Genomic DNA, 17138 nt, shown 5'->3' with positions numbered 1-17138 from the left:
GTTACACTTTCAACAATTTAAATAGAGACAGGCAACTTGCCAGTCTAGGAACTTAGGCAGATGGGAGAGTTGCACAGCAAAGATATTCTCAGAGACCTTGAACATCAGGTCATTCTTCAGTGGCAGGGTCCTATAGTGAAGGTCACAGGGTATGAGCAAGAAAAGACAAGTAGAAAGTGGAAAGATAAAAGCTGGACTGGGGAGGTCTAGCACAAGCTATGTCCCATGCCAAGTTAGCTTCTCAAGAAAAAATAGCATCTTTACTAGTTCCAGTAGGGAAATGGAAGGAAATGGGAGGCTTCTATGAAGTCAGTAGTGGGACAAATTCAGGAGGAAGCTAATCAAGCAATGCTACACAAGGGGAGCAGAGTATTTCAAAACATTAATTACTAAGCCTACAGTAACATTGGGACTGATAACCATAGCTCAATCTGGTGGAAAGAGTTGGATTCTCAGGATCTGAAGCAACCAGTCCACAAAGGCCCTGGTCCCAAACATATTCCAGGTTTCAAAGGAGCTCTGATTTATCATCAATACCTCAGACCATAAGAAAAGTTTTCAAGGCCTAGGCCTCAGGCTGTTCCACCTCCCTGCCCGAGGGCCTAAATGAAAACCTTGCTTGATCAGGTCACTCCTTAACACGACAGTGTTCTACTTTTCAAATACTTGTACCTGGTGTCTTACTGTGGATCTGTTAGAACTATGATTTTCTCAAGAAGAAAACTGCAACTTTATGGCATACCAGGCCTTAAGGTTGGTTGTGACCCTGTAATGCTACCTTGAACAGCTTAGAGGCCTGTTCTTTGATATATGGGGATGGGTCTAGAGGCTGGTTGTAGGGGTGGGGGAGCTTTTTTGTAACGATTTGGAGACAATACCTGGAAAATCCTGGTGAACAAATGTGTATTCTAGCATCTCTAATAGGCTTAGTCAGCATATGCTTTTGGGTCCTCCCCCAGCTAAATTCTATTTTGTGAGACTCGGAGTAGTTGAGTGCAACACAACAAATGAGATGCCTTTTACAACCTTCACAAAATTAATCAAATGGATCTTACAGGTAGAGATTAAATGCAAAGTGCTGAAGGTCTAGAAGATATTGAGGAATCTAGGCCTCTCCGAGTTTGGCAACCTGCTTTTCATGGAAGCACAAAACCACACAGGAGTTGAATAGAAAAATGTTTCTACATACAGCTCCCTAGTACTAATGCTATGAGCAAATTCAGCCCAAGGAGCTGTTATTCAAAGGCCTGCATCTTGGTCCAAGGACTTGCAAGGGCTGCAAGAGAACTCACAGGGCAGGGAATGTGGCTGCAGGTTCTCACCCAGATCCGGGGAGGACCCACCATACTGGCTCCACACCTCTTCATCTGCTCCGCCCCATCTCGGGCCAGCAGCCCCGTTCTCACCATGTCGTAGTTTTCCAGCTTTCCCAAATTCTCCGCTCAGCTCGCTGCAGCAGCGATCACACTGCAGCCCCAAAATCTCTGGCACCAGCTCCTCTTCAAAGTCAATCCTGCAGCCTGTGGCTGGAAAAGTTGTGTCTGACTGGAAGTCGCGGCCAGGAAATATTGTGCTGTGTCTTTAAGTATACTGTACCAATAAGGAAGGTGTTCTTGTCACTCAGACCTCACTAGCCAATCAGGCCCTCAGGTGACCTGCAAGTCAGAAGTTGTGCAGGATTCTTCCGGCGGCGGCCGTTTTCAAGCTTGACTTTGAAGAGAAGTCCGAGTCCTCTGTGGTTTTTTGTTCTCTGATGTGAGTGCAGTAAGCTGAGCAAAGCATGGACAAGCTGGAAAATCACAATGTGGTGAGCTTGGGGCTCTTCTCAGATTGGGAGAAGCAGCTGGCTGAGCCATATGGGAGACAGTGTTGTGCATCCTCCTCTGGCCAGGTAGGAGCCCGTGGCCTGGTGCAGAGTTCACCATGTTTCTGCCTGGTCCTTGGGGTCCTGCATGCCCCAGCAGGGTCTGAGTGATCCTGCGTGATTCTGCATATTTTTTGAAATTCCCGAGCTGTCTGGCAGCCTCTGAGTGACTTCACTATCCTTACTGCGCCTGTTCAGAGATTTGGTAGCGGGACTGTGATTTGAAATACCCTTGTTGTTGACTTCACTGTGAAATGCAAGCTCCCTTAGTGCTTGTATTGTCGCAATGGAACACAGGTCAGAGAGCCCTGGTCCCTCTAGTATCTTTCAGAAGTTCTGCACATTGAACATTTAATATTTAGGTTTAGAATCCATCCTGAATTTATTCTGTGGAGCTTGTAAACAGTATTTCTTGTATAGAATAGCACTCCACTGCTAAACTGTGATGTAGCAGAGTAGAATTAATGGAAATAGAATTTCCAGTTCTTGGGAAACATTAAATCACAACGTAGAATTTACGTAAGGGAGAGCTCCACCCCCAGATACCCCAAAGGTAATGTTAGAGATTAGTATGATAAAATATAAAAGTTTGTTTCCCAGGATTAACCAGGTACATTCCCATAACAAAGCAGACAAGCCTGATTTACAACCAGCACAAATGACCATCCCTCCATTAAAAAACTGGCTTCTAAATGCTGCTCAAGGGGCCATTACAGGGTCACAACCAACATTAAGTTCTGTTGTGCCGTAAAGGTATTAATTGTAGAATTAATCTCCAGTCTTTTTGAAAACTAATTTTGAGTCAAGGTCTCCTATTTTGATTGAGATGTGCTTGAACCCTGTCTGTCTGTAGCCCCACAAGGCATTGCCCTTGTTCTCCTCTTGACTAAACACTAAAACTTGGATTACATGTCTGCAGCACCACACAGTTCTAAAATTGTGTTTGCGTCACATAGTGGACTGTCCATTGCAGAACAGGAAAGGATTTGTGTGTGGAGCATGGCTTCTCCCTTCAGACCAGAAGAGGAGGAACATTGTTCTGTGTTCAATGCAGGAGGAAACAGACTAGATAATGGCTAGGTCACAGGCTGCACTGCAGGGTTCTCCATTAAAAAGAAGGACTGGTGTGGCATGGTGAGTGACTTTCTTTGTAATTTCCCTTCATGTATTAATTTCTTCCATGTGAATCAAGACAGACAGAGTTGGTGGGTGTACAATTTAGGGAGGATAGCTTGAACTACTAAATATTCAGTTTCCAAGTAGAGAACTCTCCTATGCAGATATGTACAACCTTAGTTGACATAGTTAAGTCAGCTGAAAGGTTTGAGAAACAGGCGATTGACTGTAACACCATCACATTACAGCACTCAATACCTAATATTTTACATGGAACAAAGATATAGTCTCTTATTAATGGCATTCTCTCTATCAGGGAAAAGCCTACTCCATTTCAGATTTAGTATAGATAAGTTTTCTACTGTTTTTTAAAATCATTTTAAATCATCAATTATTGATATCATTTTTAACATTTCTTTAAATGCATTACTGCTCTATTTTTCAATGTTTCCTAGTTTAATAATTTCATTACATTTTTTCTTAAGTGCTGTTTATTTATATCAGCTTAGAGCAGGGTTTCTTAACCTTTGTGGTCACGGCTCCCTTTGGGGGATAAAATGACCCTATCACAGGACTGGCCTACACCATCAGAAGTCTTTATTTAATTTCTATACACATAGATTCACAGGTAGCTGGCTAACATTGGTCAAGACCACAGGTTTCCTGACTAAATTTCCTTTGGTCTTTTGATTAATAGCGGACTATGTTTTCCTACTTTTATTCTTGGCTTTCTCTCTCCATCCTCTTTCCCAAATACCATACACATTCTTGATTGATCAGTTTTGTGGTAATTTTTTTCCCGGAACAGGGTTTCTCTATAGCTTTGAAGCCTGTCCTGGAACTCTCGCTGTAGAGCAGACTGGCTTCAAACTCACAGAGATCCTCCTGGCTCTTCCTCCTGAGTGTGGGGATTAAAGGTATGTACCACCACTGCCCAAAAAGAAGTCATATTATGTCAGTGTGTGTACTATTTTTTCATAATTCCATTGATTACTCTGAGTGCTTCCAATATGAACTTAGCTTTGTAATCAGCTTTTCTGTTGTAAATTGTTGGGAATTGTCATTGTACTATATTCAGTTATTCTACAGATTTATCATACACGTCATCTTAATTTTGATTCATCATGTTTCCAAGGATCATTTATTTACTTTATTTATTTAGGTTTTGTTGCTCTTGTTGTTAATCTGTGAGAAACTTTTGGTTTATTGGATAAAAGGTATTATGGATGTTGACAGGTGGCTCAGCACATAAACATTTTGGAGGTGACATGAGATCAGATACCTACACTCAAGTTGTGAGGCTCATAACTCTACCATTTCAGATACAGGGCATCTAAACCCCTCTTTTTTGTATGTTACTTGTATACATATGGAAGACATTCTCACACATGCACAAACATAGCAAAAAATAGCAATAAACTTGTTTTTAAAAATGCTTGTGACTTATAAAGCAGTTAGAGTAAAACAAGTTGCTTAAGGTGTCCACTGATTCTTTAAAAATCTGTTAACTTGCATTTTGTTTGAAAATGTTTTCATTTCCTCACTCTGATTGCAGACTTACAGGCAATCATCAGTCAGGGGGAGCAAAATGGTATCTAAGTGATCCTAACAGATATTTTTTTCTTTACTATAAGATAATGAGTTTCTTTTTAGTAGTCAAGCCATTTTCTATGAAGGCAAGACATGAGAAGGTTTCAAGTGAATCTCTCCAGTTTTGGTGTAACAGCCCTCCTCACCAAGCAATTTTCTATTATTGGTAAAGGATAAAGAACTGAAGTGTATAGGATAAGTGCTGGTCAGTGATTTCTTAGAGTTTGATTTTGGTTAGAATCTTGTAGTTTTTATTTAAAGGAGCATAGTGTGTCTTTGTCAGTGCTACCCATCTATGTTGTTGATTTTATTCATTGTTATCTAAGTATATTGCTTATTTTCTGGAAAATAATGGTCTCACCAATTTTGTATTCAGATTTCTCATGTTATGAACTCTTTGAGTTTTTGTTGGTTTGGGAAGTTTCTGTGGAGAGACAGTTTTAGTTTTCTCTTCTTTATCTTAGATATTTGCCTCTTTCCATTTCCTGGCATATCTATCTTTGTTTGTGTTTTTGCTGCTTAAGTGATTGATGATTAATACAGTGCCTTTGGATCGTTAAAACCTTCTTGTATATTATTGTCTCTTTCTAGATAGCCTCAGCTATCAGCATGACATAGCTTAGAGTGATCTGAGAAAATACCAATTGAGAGTATGCCTAGTTCAGAATACCTGATTTAGGTATCTGAGAGAGATTTGTTGATTTTGATTGATATAGGAAGGCTCTTCCACTGAGTTGGCTATATCTCTGAGCAAGCAGCCCTGGGATAGATAGGAGAGCCAGTTGAGCACAAGACAGTGACAAAGCAAGAGGGAAAGCCAGAAAACAATGGTTCCACTTGTTTTGCCTTTAGTTATTAGCTTGAGTATCTAGCCTAAGCTCTCATAAGGAAGAATTGTGAAATAGGGTTAACAACCAAATAAACATGTTCATTACCTGAGTTGCTTTTGATTGCATAATTTAATAACAGCAACAGAGAAGAAAGTTGGAACAAAAGTGGGACTCAAAGAGGATTTTGTTGCTGCAAAGAACCTGGAAATGTTGACTCTTATAAGAATGCTTAAGATATTAGAAAATTGGACAAAGAGCTTAATCATCTGTTCTTGTAGAACCTAGAAGATGGGAATGTTGCAATAATGGCAGACAGTGGAGGTCAAGGTCATAGGATTTTACTGGGCAGTAGGCTCTTCAGGGAATCATGGAGTTGGCCCATCCTAACTGCCTTGAGAGACCAGGTTAAAGTCCATGGTTCCTGGGTCACTCTATACCTCCCAGTTCCTGACAGACTGTTGCATTCCCTCAGGCAGTGAAGCATTCAGGCTGATTTGTGCTTCTTTGTATGATCACTTAGTAGTCAAGGAATCATGAATGCTTAACAGGACAATTGAACTTAGATATTAATCTTGTGTGTGCTGTATAGCTTGCAAACTTCATTATATCCTTTTATAGACATAGGGTACTTGGTCATTTCCCCAGTGCCCAGACTTGTAATAATTATACAGAAATTTTATTAATTATAGGACTGCATACACAATAGCTTAGTCTTCTTATTAAGTAACTTTTACATCTTACATTAACCTATTTTTATTAATCTGTGTATTGCCACATGGTTGTGACCTATTGGTAAGTTTCCATCCAGCATCTGTCTCATTCAGTGGCTACATCGCATCTCCCTGATTCTGCCTTCTTTTTTCCTCTATCTCCATTTGGCATTCCCACCTTGTTCTATTCTGTGCTGCCATAGGCCCAAAGCAGTTTCCTTATTAACCAATGGGAATAAAACATATTCACAGCATACAGAGGGGAATAGTACAACACCCACCTTTCTGTCTAAATAAAAAGAAAGGTTTTTAACTTTGATATAGCAAGATTACATATAACAAAAAAATCATCAAGCAAGAATTATAGTTACAATATTTAGTCCATTAAATTTGGCATATTAAGGAAAATATCTCTATTAAGGAAAATACTCTATCATCTATTCTATCTTTGTGAGTCTAAAGTTTTATATCTAATCTATTATATTTATAAAAGTGTCTTTCTTCAACTCCAGCAAAGACTCCAGAAGGATATATATTTCCTAAGTAATTATAAGCACTTCCAAAACTCTAGAATTGACAAAGACATCTTGCTGCCTGGACTGTTTCCCAAAGTTCTTTTGTAACATTGGGGCATCCATCTTCAGTTTACAGGCCCATAGTGTCTGGCAGACTTTTCCATGAAGCAGAAAATTTCAAAGACAGTTCCACCTATAATGGCAGTTTCTCAGTCACCTTTTTTATGTCCTTCAGAATGTCTAACAGACTCTTTCATGAAGCAGGCACTGTCTCACCTTCTTTAGGCAACATTAACAGTCATTTTTTGTAGGTCCTGCATGTGCAGTTTATACAACATACCATCAAGCAATCCAAGCAAGAGCAGTTTCTTGCCCAAATGGCTAGCCTTGTCACATTGAAGACAAATTCCACATTGATTCAATGCCCATCAACCTCTCTTAATAATTGCTGCTACCAGAAGGAGACATGTCTCACTGTCATGAAAAGGCCTGTTTTTAAAACATTTAAAATGCCATATTCTGTATGTCTTTGAAAGATTTGAAGAATATCTATCCATATGAAATATATCTCCGTACATCTAGAAAGCCTAGCTAATATGACTCCAAGTTTAACTATTATAAATGACTATTAATTTGTATTTATCAAATACCTTAAACAAGAGCAAAGATTCATCTAGCAATATTGACCTTAAATATGTATCAATAGACCAAAATCTGTACAAATACAAAATATTATCTCTATGTCATATCCCCTTTAAATGTAAATAAACCTTTATAAACAGTATTTGGGAATTTTGGAGTAGTTTTCTTCAAACTGCTTTCTGCTTTTTGTTGGGCTAATTATTTTTGAGGGTTCATGGAACCTATCAGGGGATCTTGGTCCATCATACCACCTTTTTCTGGAAGGAATCAACAGGTTCTCATCCTCTGCAGAAACATAAGCAGAACCTTTTTTCCAAAGCAACATATCCTTAGACCCTAATTTTGAAGTCAAGATACCTTTAAACTATATATTGGTTTGGCTTAGCAGCCCATAAGATGAAATGTCTCTCTGTACTTAACTCATTCACAGTCAAAAAACTCAAAGAAAATATAATAATACACATAATCTATACTCTCTGTGTATTTCCCATATTTATATGGCTTATTTTTCTTTACTCCTTTAATCTGTCACTGTCTTCTCTCTCTCAAGCTTGCTTACATTTATACACTGTGACCCATTTACAGGTCTTTTAATCTGAATCTGTTTATTTGCATATTTGTAATTATTTTCTGACCAGAAGCATGTTTTTAAAATGCTGAACAGGCATGGCTAGGACCAACTCCTCAGCCCTGCCTGCTTGCTCTACTTAGTCCAACATGGCAGAGGTATGTTTATTGCCAGCTCTGTGAGCCATTCTCTGTGCCCCAGGTCCAGGAACTTGGTGTGTCTATGTCTCCATTGAGCAGTTTGTTACATGGTGCACAGAGACCCCATTTCAGTGCAGTACCTCCCCAAAGAGACAGAGCTATTTGTGCCAGCACAAAGCAGGAAGCCTTTCCCTAAAGAAGCTGTGCATCAATTTTTGCCAATGTTGAGTCAGGAAGATCTCTCTTATAGGAGCTCTCTGGCACCGTTGCTTGCTGTCATCTAACAAAGCCCATCTGGAAAAATATGTGGCTTTCAAGAAGTTTTACTTAACTCTGTTCTTTTGTGTCTAGACTTTTTTTTAACTCTCTTAGGTTTTTTGTTGATGAAGTTGCCTCATTTTGACACCATTCTGTTGACAGAGGCTCTTTGTTTCCTGGCTGCCCAGAAATAATTACACAGAAATTATGTTGATTACATCACTGCTTCGTCAATAGCTTTGGCTTATTATTAAGCAACACTTACATCTTAAATTAACCCATTTTTATTAATCTGTGTATTGCCAATGGTTGTGGCCTACCAGTAAGGTTCCATCCGGCATCTGTCTCCTTTGGCAGTTACATGGTATCTCCCTGACTCTCCTTTCTTTCACCTCTATCTTTGCTTGGAATTCCTACCTTGCTCTATCATGAGCTGCCATAAGCCCAAAGCAGATTTTTTTGTATTAACCAATGGGAATAAAGCATATTTACAGCTTACAGAGGCGAATCCTATATGATTTTGGAAGCTACAGCTGTATTGATCCCAGAAATTGTCATTATCTTCTATTTTTGAAAAATAAGGAGTGCTTCTTAAAATGCTAAGCACTTCTAATGAACTTAAGCTGTGCCATTGGTAGAGTAAATATGGCCTGCCTGCTTGTTCCACATATTACAACATGGCAGAGGCATATTTGCTGCCTCCAAGAGCCATGTACATTGCCCCATTTTCCGGCTTTCACGGGGTCTATGTTGCTATTACAAATCTGGTCACAGACCCCATAGTTGGTCCTCGGAGAAGAGTTAGAATTCACTCTGGCAGCACTGTCTGGAAAGACAGCATTTCATAATTTTCAGCTTTATTTATTTATTTATTTATTTATTAGAAATTTCCACCTCCTCTCTGCCTCTCTTTTCCCTCTCCCTCCCCACCTCTCCTTTCCTCTCTAGTCCTAAGAGCAGTCAGGGTTCCCTGCCCCGTTGGAAGTCCAAGGTCCTCCCCCCTCCATCCAGGTCTATAAAGGTGAGCATCCAAACAAACCAGGATCCCACAATGTCAGTCCATGCAGTAGAATCAAAACCCAGTGCCTTTGTCCTTGGCTTCTCAGTCAACCCTCATTGACAGCTTCATTCAGAGAGTCCGGTTTGATCATATGCTCCACCAGTTCCAGTCCTGCTGGCCTTGGTGAGCTCCCATTAGATCAGTCCCACCATCTGAGTGGGTGGACGCACCCCTCATGGTCCTGACATCCTTGCTCATGTTCTTCCTCCTTCTGCTCCTCATTTGGACCTTGGGAGCTAAGTCCAGTGTGGGTCTCTGTCTCTTTCTCCATCCATTGCCAGATGAAGGTTCTAAGGTGATATGCAAGATATTCATCAGTGTGGCTATGGGACAAGGCCAGTTCAGGCACCCTCTCTTCTGCTGCCCAAGGAACATTCTGGGGACTTCTCCTTGGACCTGGAAACCCCTCTAGAATCAAGTCTCTTTCAAACCCTAAAATGGCTCCCTTAATTAAGATATTTACTTCTTTGCTCCCATATCCACCCTTCCTCCATCCCACCCATCCCATTCTCCCAAGCTTTCCCAAATCCTCCCCTTCTCCCTTCTCTCTACCCAACTCCCCTTACATCCACCCTCCGCACACCCCCGTGCACCCATGTTTTGCCTGGCAATCTTGTCTACTTCCAATATCCAAGAGGATAACTATATGAAAATCTTCAGCTTTTTTTCTGCTACCTCTAAATCAGGAATACTTCTCTAAAAGGAGCCACAACATGTTACCATTAAGCAAAATCCATTTGGGGAAATAAATGTGGCTAAACTTCATTTTTTAGTGTCTAGAATTCCTTTCCTAGCTCTCTAGGATTTTAAGTGACTTTTAGTTGGCTGTGTGGGCACCAGTTTGTTGTGGGAAGCCGCTTGTTAGTTCCCAGCTGCTCAGCTCCAAAGTAGTCACACAGAAATTGTATTAATTAAATCAGTGCTTAGCCAATTAGCTCTAGCTTCTTATTGGCTAACTCTTACGTATTAATTTAATCAATTTCTATTAATTTGTGTATTGTCATGTGGCTGTGGCTTACCAGGTAAATTTCTCAGCATCTGTCTCTGATGGAGGAGTGTCATCTGTCTATGTGTACTTTCATCAGTTAATAAAGAAACTTCCTTGGCCCTTTGATAGGACAGAAAATTAGGTAGGTGTAGTAATCAGAACAGAATACTGGGAAGAAGGCAGTGAGACAATCGCCATGACATTCCTCTCCAAGACAGACGCAGGTTAGGATCTTTCCTGGTAAGCCACCACCTCATGGTGCTACACAGATCACTAAATATGGGTTAAAGCAAGATTTGAGAATTAGCCAATAAGAGTCTGAAACTAATGGGCCAGGCAGTGTTTAAATGAATACAGTTTGTGTGTTGTTATTTCTGGGTGTAAAGCTAGCCATGCAGGAGCCAGGCGGGAATGCAGCCCACTGCTCCTTCTACAACATGACTTCTCTCTGACTCTGCTTTCTTCCTTCTAGCATTCAGTTTAGTTTTCCCCACCTACCTAAGTTCTGTCCTAAAGCTCTGTTATAGTCCCAATTCAGTTTCTTCATTAACTAATGATAATCACAGCATAAAGAAAGGAATTCCAAAATTTGAGTTTCTACATCCTCAACCCATTTCCTGTTCTTTGTGCCTGCTGTATTGTGGTTGAAACTAATCAGTCAGCTTTCTTCTTTTGCTGTCATAACTTTCCACCATCATAAACTCTATCACTAAATTATACAAGATTCAGTAGACTTCACTGTTATTTGGTACTAAGGTGGTTTGGTAGCCTACTGTTTTCATTTTTGTTTGTTATTTTTTGAAGACAAGGTTTGTCTGTGTTGCCCTAGCTGTCCTGAAAGTAGCTCTATATATCAGGCTGGCTTCAAACTCAGAGAACCTCTGACTCCCATGTCCTGGGATTAAAGGTGGGCTTTTTAGTTTTTATATTGTTGTATAGTGGTTTTGTTCCTATCAAGCATATGCTGTTGTACTGAGCTTCACCCATATCTTGAATTTTAAAATTTGACAGAGGGTATCATTATGTTTCCCAGGATGGCATGTATTCATGACTTTAATACTGCCTGTGCCTTCTGTGTTATTGGATTGCAGGTGCATAAACTTCTTCCTGCCTTTTTGTTTGTTTTGAATTTTTATTTTAAAAAGATTATTATACCTGAATACTTGGATATGCACCATGTGAGTACCTGGTCTTTACATTGATCAAAAGATGGTATTAGAAACCTTGAACTTGAGGAATGGATTGTTATGGTTCACCCATGTAAGTCCTTGAGCCCACCTGTATGCAAGACCAGGAGGACTCTTTCCTGTTGAGACATCTTTCCTACTCCGTGTTGATTATTTGTAATGAGCATATTAATTTCTATTGTTTTCATTTATCCATTTGTAATTTTTTAAACACATGGTGCCTTTTAGTAAAATCTCATTAATGTTGCAGTTTAAACTGGGGCACTTCAGGTTTCTGGTAGATGAATAAAGAGTTGAAGCGAATGCGTAACTCTTTGTAGAAACTTCAGCAAAAACCTGAGTTATTTCTAGCTTTTATGCTTGTTTGATTGATTTTTTTCCATGTGAAACAGGTATTTAACATGTATTTCTGGCTGCCCTAGAAGTTATTTCATGGACTAGGCTGGTATTCAACTCCGAGGCAGATAGATATACATGCCTCTGCCTTCTGAGTGCAAAGGTTAGAGAGCCATGATTCAATGCATCCAGCTTTTTTATTTTATTTTCTTTTTTGTAGTTAGGAATTAATCATTCATACAATTTTTCTTATCTGTACTCTGTACTGATGTTCTGTTTATGTATCTTTCATTGTTGGTTATTAAACATTTCTCTTGCAAGGTGATATCCCATTCAAAGGGTTCAGAAATGGCAGAGGTGAACCTCCTATTCAGTTTGCTCCTAAAGTGTCTTGGTGATTAAATTATGATGTCTTTGTCATGGAATAAGTATGGGGAGCACCAGAATTATATGAATATACTGTCAAAGAAGTATACATTTACAGTGTTGTCAAAATCATACTTTCTGTTGTACACATGTATACCATATTTTAGAATTCAGTGACCTATGATGACGTGCATGTCGACTTCACTTGGGAAGAATGGACTTTATTGGATCCTTCCCAGAAGAGTCTCTACAAAGATGTGATGGTAGAGACCTACAGAAACCTCACTACTATAGGTAAGACTGTGTTATCTTTTATGTTTCATATAAGGGGACAATTATTCATTGGTTACTGATGCTCTTTTGTACTATGATTAAAAAAGAAGAATGGGGTAAATAAATCAGTCATGGTTGTAAGGGTTGCTTCAAATGGTAACAAATTTTTTTACATTTTTAAATATAAATCATACAATTTCTGGCATTCTATTTTAGGATACAGTTGGGAAGACCATAATTTTGAAGAACATTGTCAAAATTCTAGAAGACATGAAAGGTAATTTTCATGTATAAGTTGATACAAATGTACCTCTGAAGAATTTTTAATGTATCCTATATGCTTTAACAAAAGCAACAGTGTAATTAATAAAGTGCATTGATGTTTATTAAATTCTCACAAAATTATGTACCTTAATTTCAGATAGGTGAACTATATTTGCAAGCCATTGTTTTAAGAAAGAAGTTAAGAAAACAATGTCTTAACCTATATTACCATTTGAATCATAATACAATGAGAGCTATTATATTATTGTAAAGTTGCCAATCCATTTATCTCATATTATTCATATTATAAAAGATATGCATGCTGAATAGGTGATAAGTATATCTCTAAAACTATCTATTACACTAATAGTCCATAGAAAAGGTAGTTTAACCCATATACGTGTGACTGTGTTAAGTTTAGTGAGGAGGCATTTAGAGTTACAAATCAAGGGGCAGCTGTTTTGGAGTTGCCTTAATCCACAAGTCTATGAGGACAGAAAGTCAAACTGTGTGAACTCAATGTGGAAACCTTATATTTGTTATTCTTCCTTTACTAGGTACATCATTTATTACTCTGGATACAAGACACATGAGCATAGGGATGTGAAAAGATTTATCATACCTCTCTCAGAACAAATAGAAAATATGTAGCAGTCCCCATGTTAAGTATACTTATTGAATTTGATGAACCCGTATACAAGTAATATATCAACAAACTGACATTTCAGAAAAGCACCATGAGTACTAGGACTGTGTAAAAACTTCTCTGTGTCCTAGTTCACTTAGCAAATGTAGCATCATTTGCAGTATAGGAAATGTTATGAATGCAATAAGAGTGGTAAAGCTCTGAGTTTTTTCAGTTCTCTTCAAATATATGAAAGTTCTCATACAGGAAAAAAGATTCTGTAAATGTGAACCATATATTAAAGGCTGTTATCAGTTATCTTCAAAGATGGAAAGCAAGCCTTAATGAAGGGGAAAAACAATATTGTAAACATGGTGATAAAACCTTAACATATAATTCCTCTTTAAAATAGGACTAAATTGTAAAATTAACTTAATCAGATAAAAATATTCAACAATGTATTAAATGTAGTAATGCTTTCACATGTACCATTCTCATTGTAGGCTTGAAAAAAGTCAAACTAGAAAAAAGAGTTCTGCATATACTCAATGTGTTAAAACCTTTGCATATGACAGTCATCTTCACAGTCATGAAAAAACAAATACTAGATTGAAATGCTATGAAGGAAATGAGTGTGGTAGTGCCTTTTCACATCATAGTCATCTTCAAATGCATAAACGAATATGCACTGGAGAGAAACCCTGTAAATATAATCAGTGTGGTAAAACTGTTGCACATTACAGTGATCTTAAAAGGCATGAAAGAACCCATACTGGAGAGAAGCCCTATGAATGTAATCAATGTAGTAAAGCCTTTGCACATTACAGTGATCTTAAAAGGCATGAAAGAACCCATACTGGAGAGAAGCCCTATGAATGTAATCAGTGTGGTAAAACCTTTGCACATCACAGTCATCTTCAAAGGCATGAAAGAACCCATACTGGAGAGAAGCCCTATGAATGTAATCAATGTAGTAAAGCCTTTGCACATTACAGTGATCTTAAAAGGCACGAAAGAACCCATACTGGAGAGAAGCCCTATGAATGTAATCAATGTGGTAAAGCCTTTGCACATTACAGTGATCTTAAAAGGCACAAAAGAACCCATACTGGAGAGAAGCCCTGTGAATGTAATCAATGTGGTAAAGCCTTTGCATATCACAGTAGTCTTCGAGATCATAAAAGAACCCATACTGGAGAGAAACCCTATGAATGTAATCAGTGTGGCAAAGCCTTTGCACATCACAGTAGTCTTCGAAAACATAAAAGAACCCATAATGGAGAGAAACCCTATGAATGTAATCAGTGTGGTAAAGCCTTTGCACAGCACAGTAGTCTTCAAAATCATAAAAGAACCCATAATGGAGAGAAATCCTATGAATGTAATCAATGTGGTAAAGTCTTTGCACATCACAGTTATCTTCAAAGTCATGAAAGAACCCATACTGGAGAGAAACCCTATGAATGTAGTCAGTGTGGTAAAGCCTTTGTACATCACAGTAGTCTTCGAGATCATAAAAGAACCCATACTGGAGAGAAACCCTATGAATGTAATCAGTGTGGTAAAACCTTTGCACAGCACGGTACTCTCCAAACACATAAAAGGACTCATACTGGAGAGAAACCCTATGAATGTAATCAGTGTGGTAAAGCCTTTGCATATCACAGTAGCCTTCAAAAACATAAAAGAACCCACAGTGGAGAGAAACCCTATGAATGTAATCAGTGTGGTAAAGCCTTTGCACAGCACAGTAGTCTTCAATGTCATGAAAGAGCCCATACTGGAGAGAAGCCCTGTGTATGTAATCAATGTGGTAAAGCCTTTGCATATCACAGTAGTCTTCAAAAACATAAAAAAACCCACACTGGAGAGAAACCCTATGAATGTAATCAGTGTGGTAAAGCCTTTGCACAGCACTGTAATCTACAAAGTCATGAAAGAATCCATACTGGAGAGAAACCCTATGAATGTAATCAGTGTGGTAAAGCCTTTGCACGTCTCAGTAATCTACAAAATCATGAAAGAATCCATACTGGAGAGAAACTGTAGAGAGTTGCTTTGTGCCACGCCTTAAAGATGGCACTGGCTTCTTCCTCCCCTCCCCAACGATGAGTGCTCTCTAATCATAAACATTTCCATTTTTGGCCAAAAGTCATAATCAAGCTTGTTTCTGTGTACCTGGGCCTATCCCCATTTTTCATGTGGCTTCCTGGGGTTGGCTACCCAGAGGCTATTCTAGCTTTGAGGGGGCTTTGCCCCAGGGTCAGAAGGTTGTTCAAGGTTCCTGAATAAACTGCAGTTAGAAGAGTCTGTGTTGCGTCTTCTTTTCTTGTCAAAGCAGACGCCACAAGTGATGGCCCGTATGGAGACCCCTCTTGTCAAGGACTCAGAAATTTCTGCAGCTAGGGCAGTGCACTGGAAAGTTCCCAGGTAAGTTGAAATCCGCGTTAAGAGTGGGGGTTAATTGCTCTACTCTGTAAACAAAGACAGAGCAACCGCAACAAGAACGGGGGTAATTGCTCTACTCTGTAGATAAAGAGAGTGAAGAGTGGTTTCACAAGATGATGAACCGAAAGTAAAAAGAAAAATAACTCAATTATGGGCGCTTCTCAGTTGCAGCCAATTTTTTTGGCTCTTAACGAACTGCTACGTTCAAAGAATTTAAAGATAAAACAAAGTACTTTGAAGAGGTTTCTGAACGAGTGAGATACCATTGTACCCTGGTTTGCCGTTTCAGGGAGTCTCTTGATATCATCGTGGGAGAAGCTAGGGAGAGACCTAGATTTTGCCTTTGAGCATGGGACCCTTAAGGGTGAGGTCAGGCCAGTTTGGAAACTAGTCAGAGGCTGTCTTGAGGACCAGTGCTCCAGTGAAGCGGTAGAAGATGGCCAAGCAGTGCTGGAGATGTTGCAGGAAGAAAGGTCAGAAAAGTCAGAGAAGACAAGCAGTGAAAGGAACCATCAGAAGTGGGGAAAGTTATACCCAGACCTCTTTGAATTAAAAGAGTCAGAGGGAGGATATCCAGAATCGACTGAGTCAGATAAGGAGCTGCAGGTGCTCATAAGAAAAGAATTGGAGAAGGGAAAATTAAGAAAAAGGGAGAGAAAAAAGGAGAAAGGAGGTTCAAAAGCTCCTACTCCTCGTTCCATGACACCCTCCACCACTCCACCTCATGTGGGAAGAAGCCAGGGCAGCTCCAGATGCACATTTTGTCCGGGTATCTGGAAAGTGGTGAGAACTGAGCTATGACTAGCATATCCAGTGTTTCAAGAACCACAAGGGAACAGATATGAGGAACCTTTAGATTTTGTAGTAAGGAGTTGCGGGCAGGCCTGCTTTTCATCCTGCCCAGCTCCCACACGGCTAGCTTAGCCCCAGAAATAATAACACATAAGTTGTATTCATTTAATTACTGCCTGGCCCATTATCTCTACAGAGTTAGTTACTGGCTAACTCTCACATCTTGATTAACCCATTTCTAATAATCTGTATCACACCACGAGGTGTGGCTTACCGGGAAAGATTCAGCATGTCTGACCTGGTGGCTGGCTCCATGGCGTCTGCCTCATAGCCCTCTTCCCAGCATTCTATTCTGTTTAGTCTGCCTACCTAATTTTCTGTCCTATCAAGGGGCCAAGGCAGTCTCTTTATTGACCAATGAAAATAACACAATAGACAGATAACCCTCTTCCATCATTTCCCCTTTTTCTGTTTAAACAAAAAAGAAAGGCTTTCATTTTAACATAGTAAAATTACATATAACAAAACAGTTATCAAGCAAGAATTACAGTCACAATATTTATAAC

At 39.3% G+C, this 17138-nt stretch overlaps 1 protein-coding gene across 1 annotated transcript; it reads left to right on the top strand.

Annotated features, from left to right (window-relative positions):
• Positions 1–12430: 12430 nt before the first annotated feature.
• On the top strand, positions 12431–16581 carry LOC148122827 (uncharacterized). Its single transcript, XM_087896678.1, is given in 5 exon segments — positions 12431–12464; positions 12660–12720; positions 14004–15361; positions 15364–15384; positions 16070–16581. Coding segments are annotated over 5 exon segments (1986 nt in total).
• Positions 16582–17138: the final 557 nt, after the last annotated feature.

This window comes from Myodes glareolus, chromosome 2, assembly GCF_982192425.1.
Source record: "Myodes glareolus chromosome 2, mMyoGla1.1, whole genome shotgun sequence".
NCBI classification, from domain to species: Eukaryota; Metazoa; Chordata; class Mammalia; order Rodentia; family Cricetidae; genus Myodes; species Myodes glareolus.
Note: the sequence above shows the minus strand (reverse complement) of the source record. Positions and strands in the feature narration are given on the sequence as shown.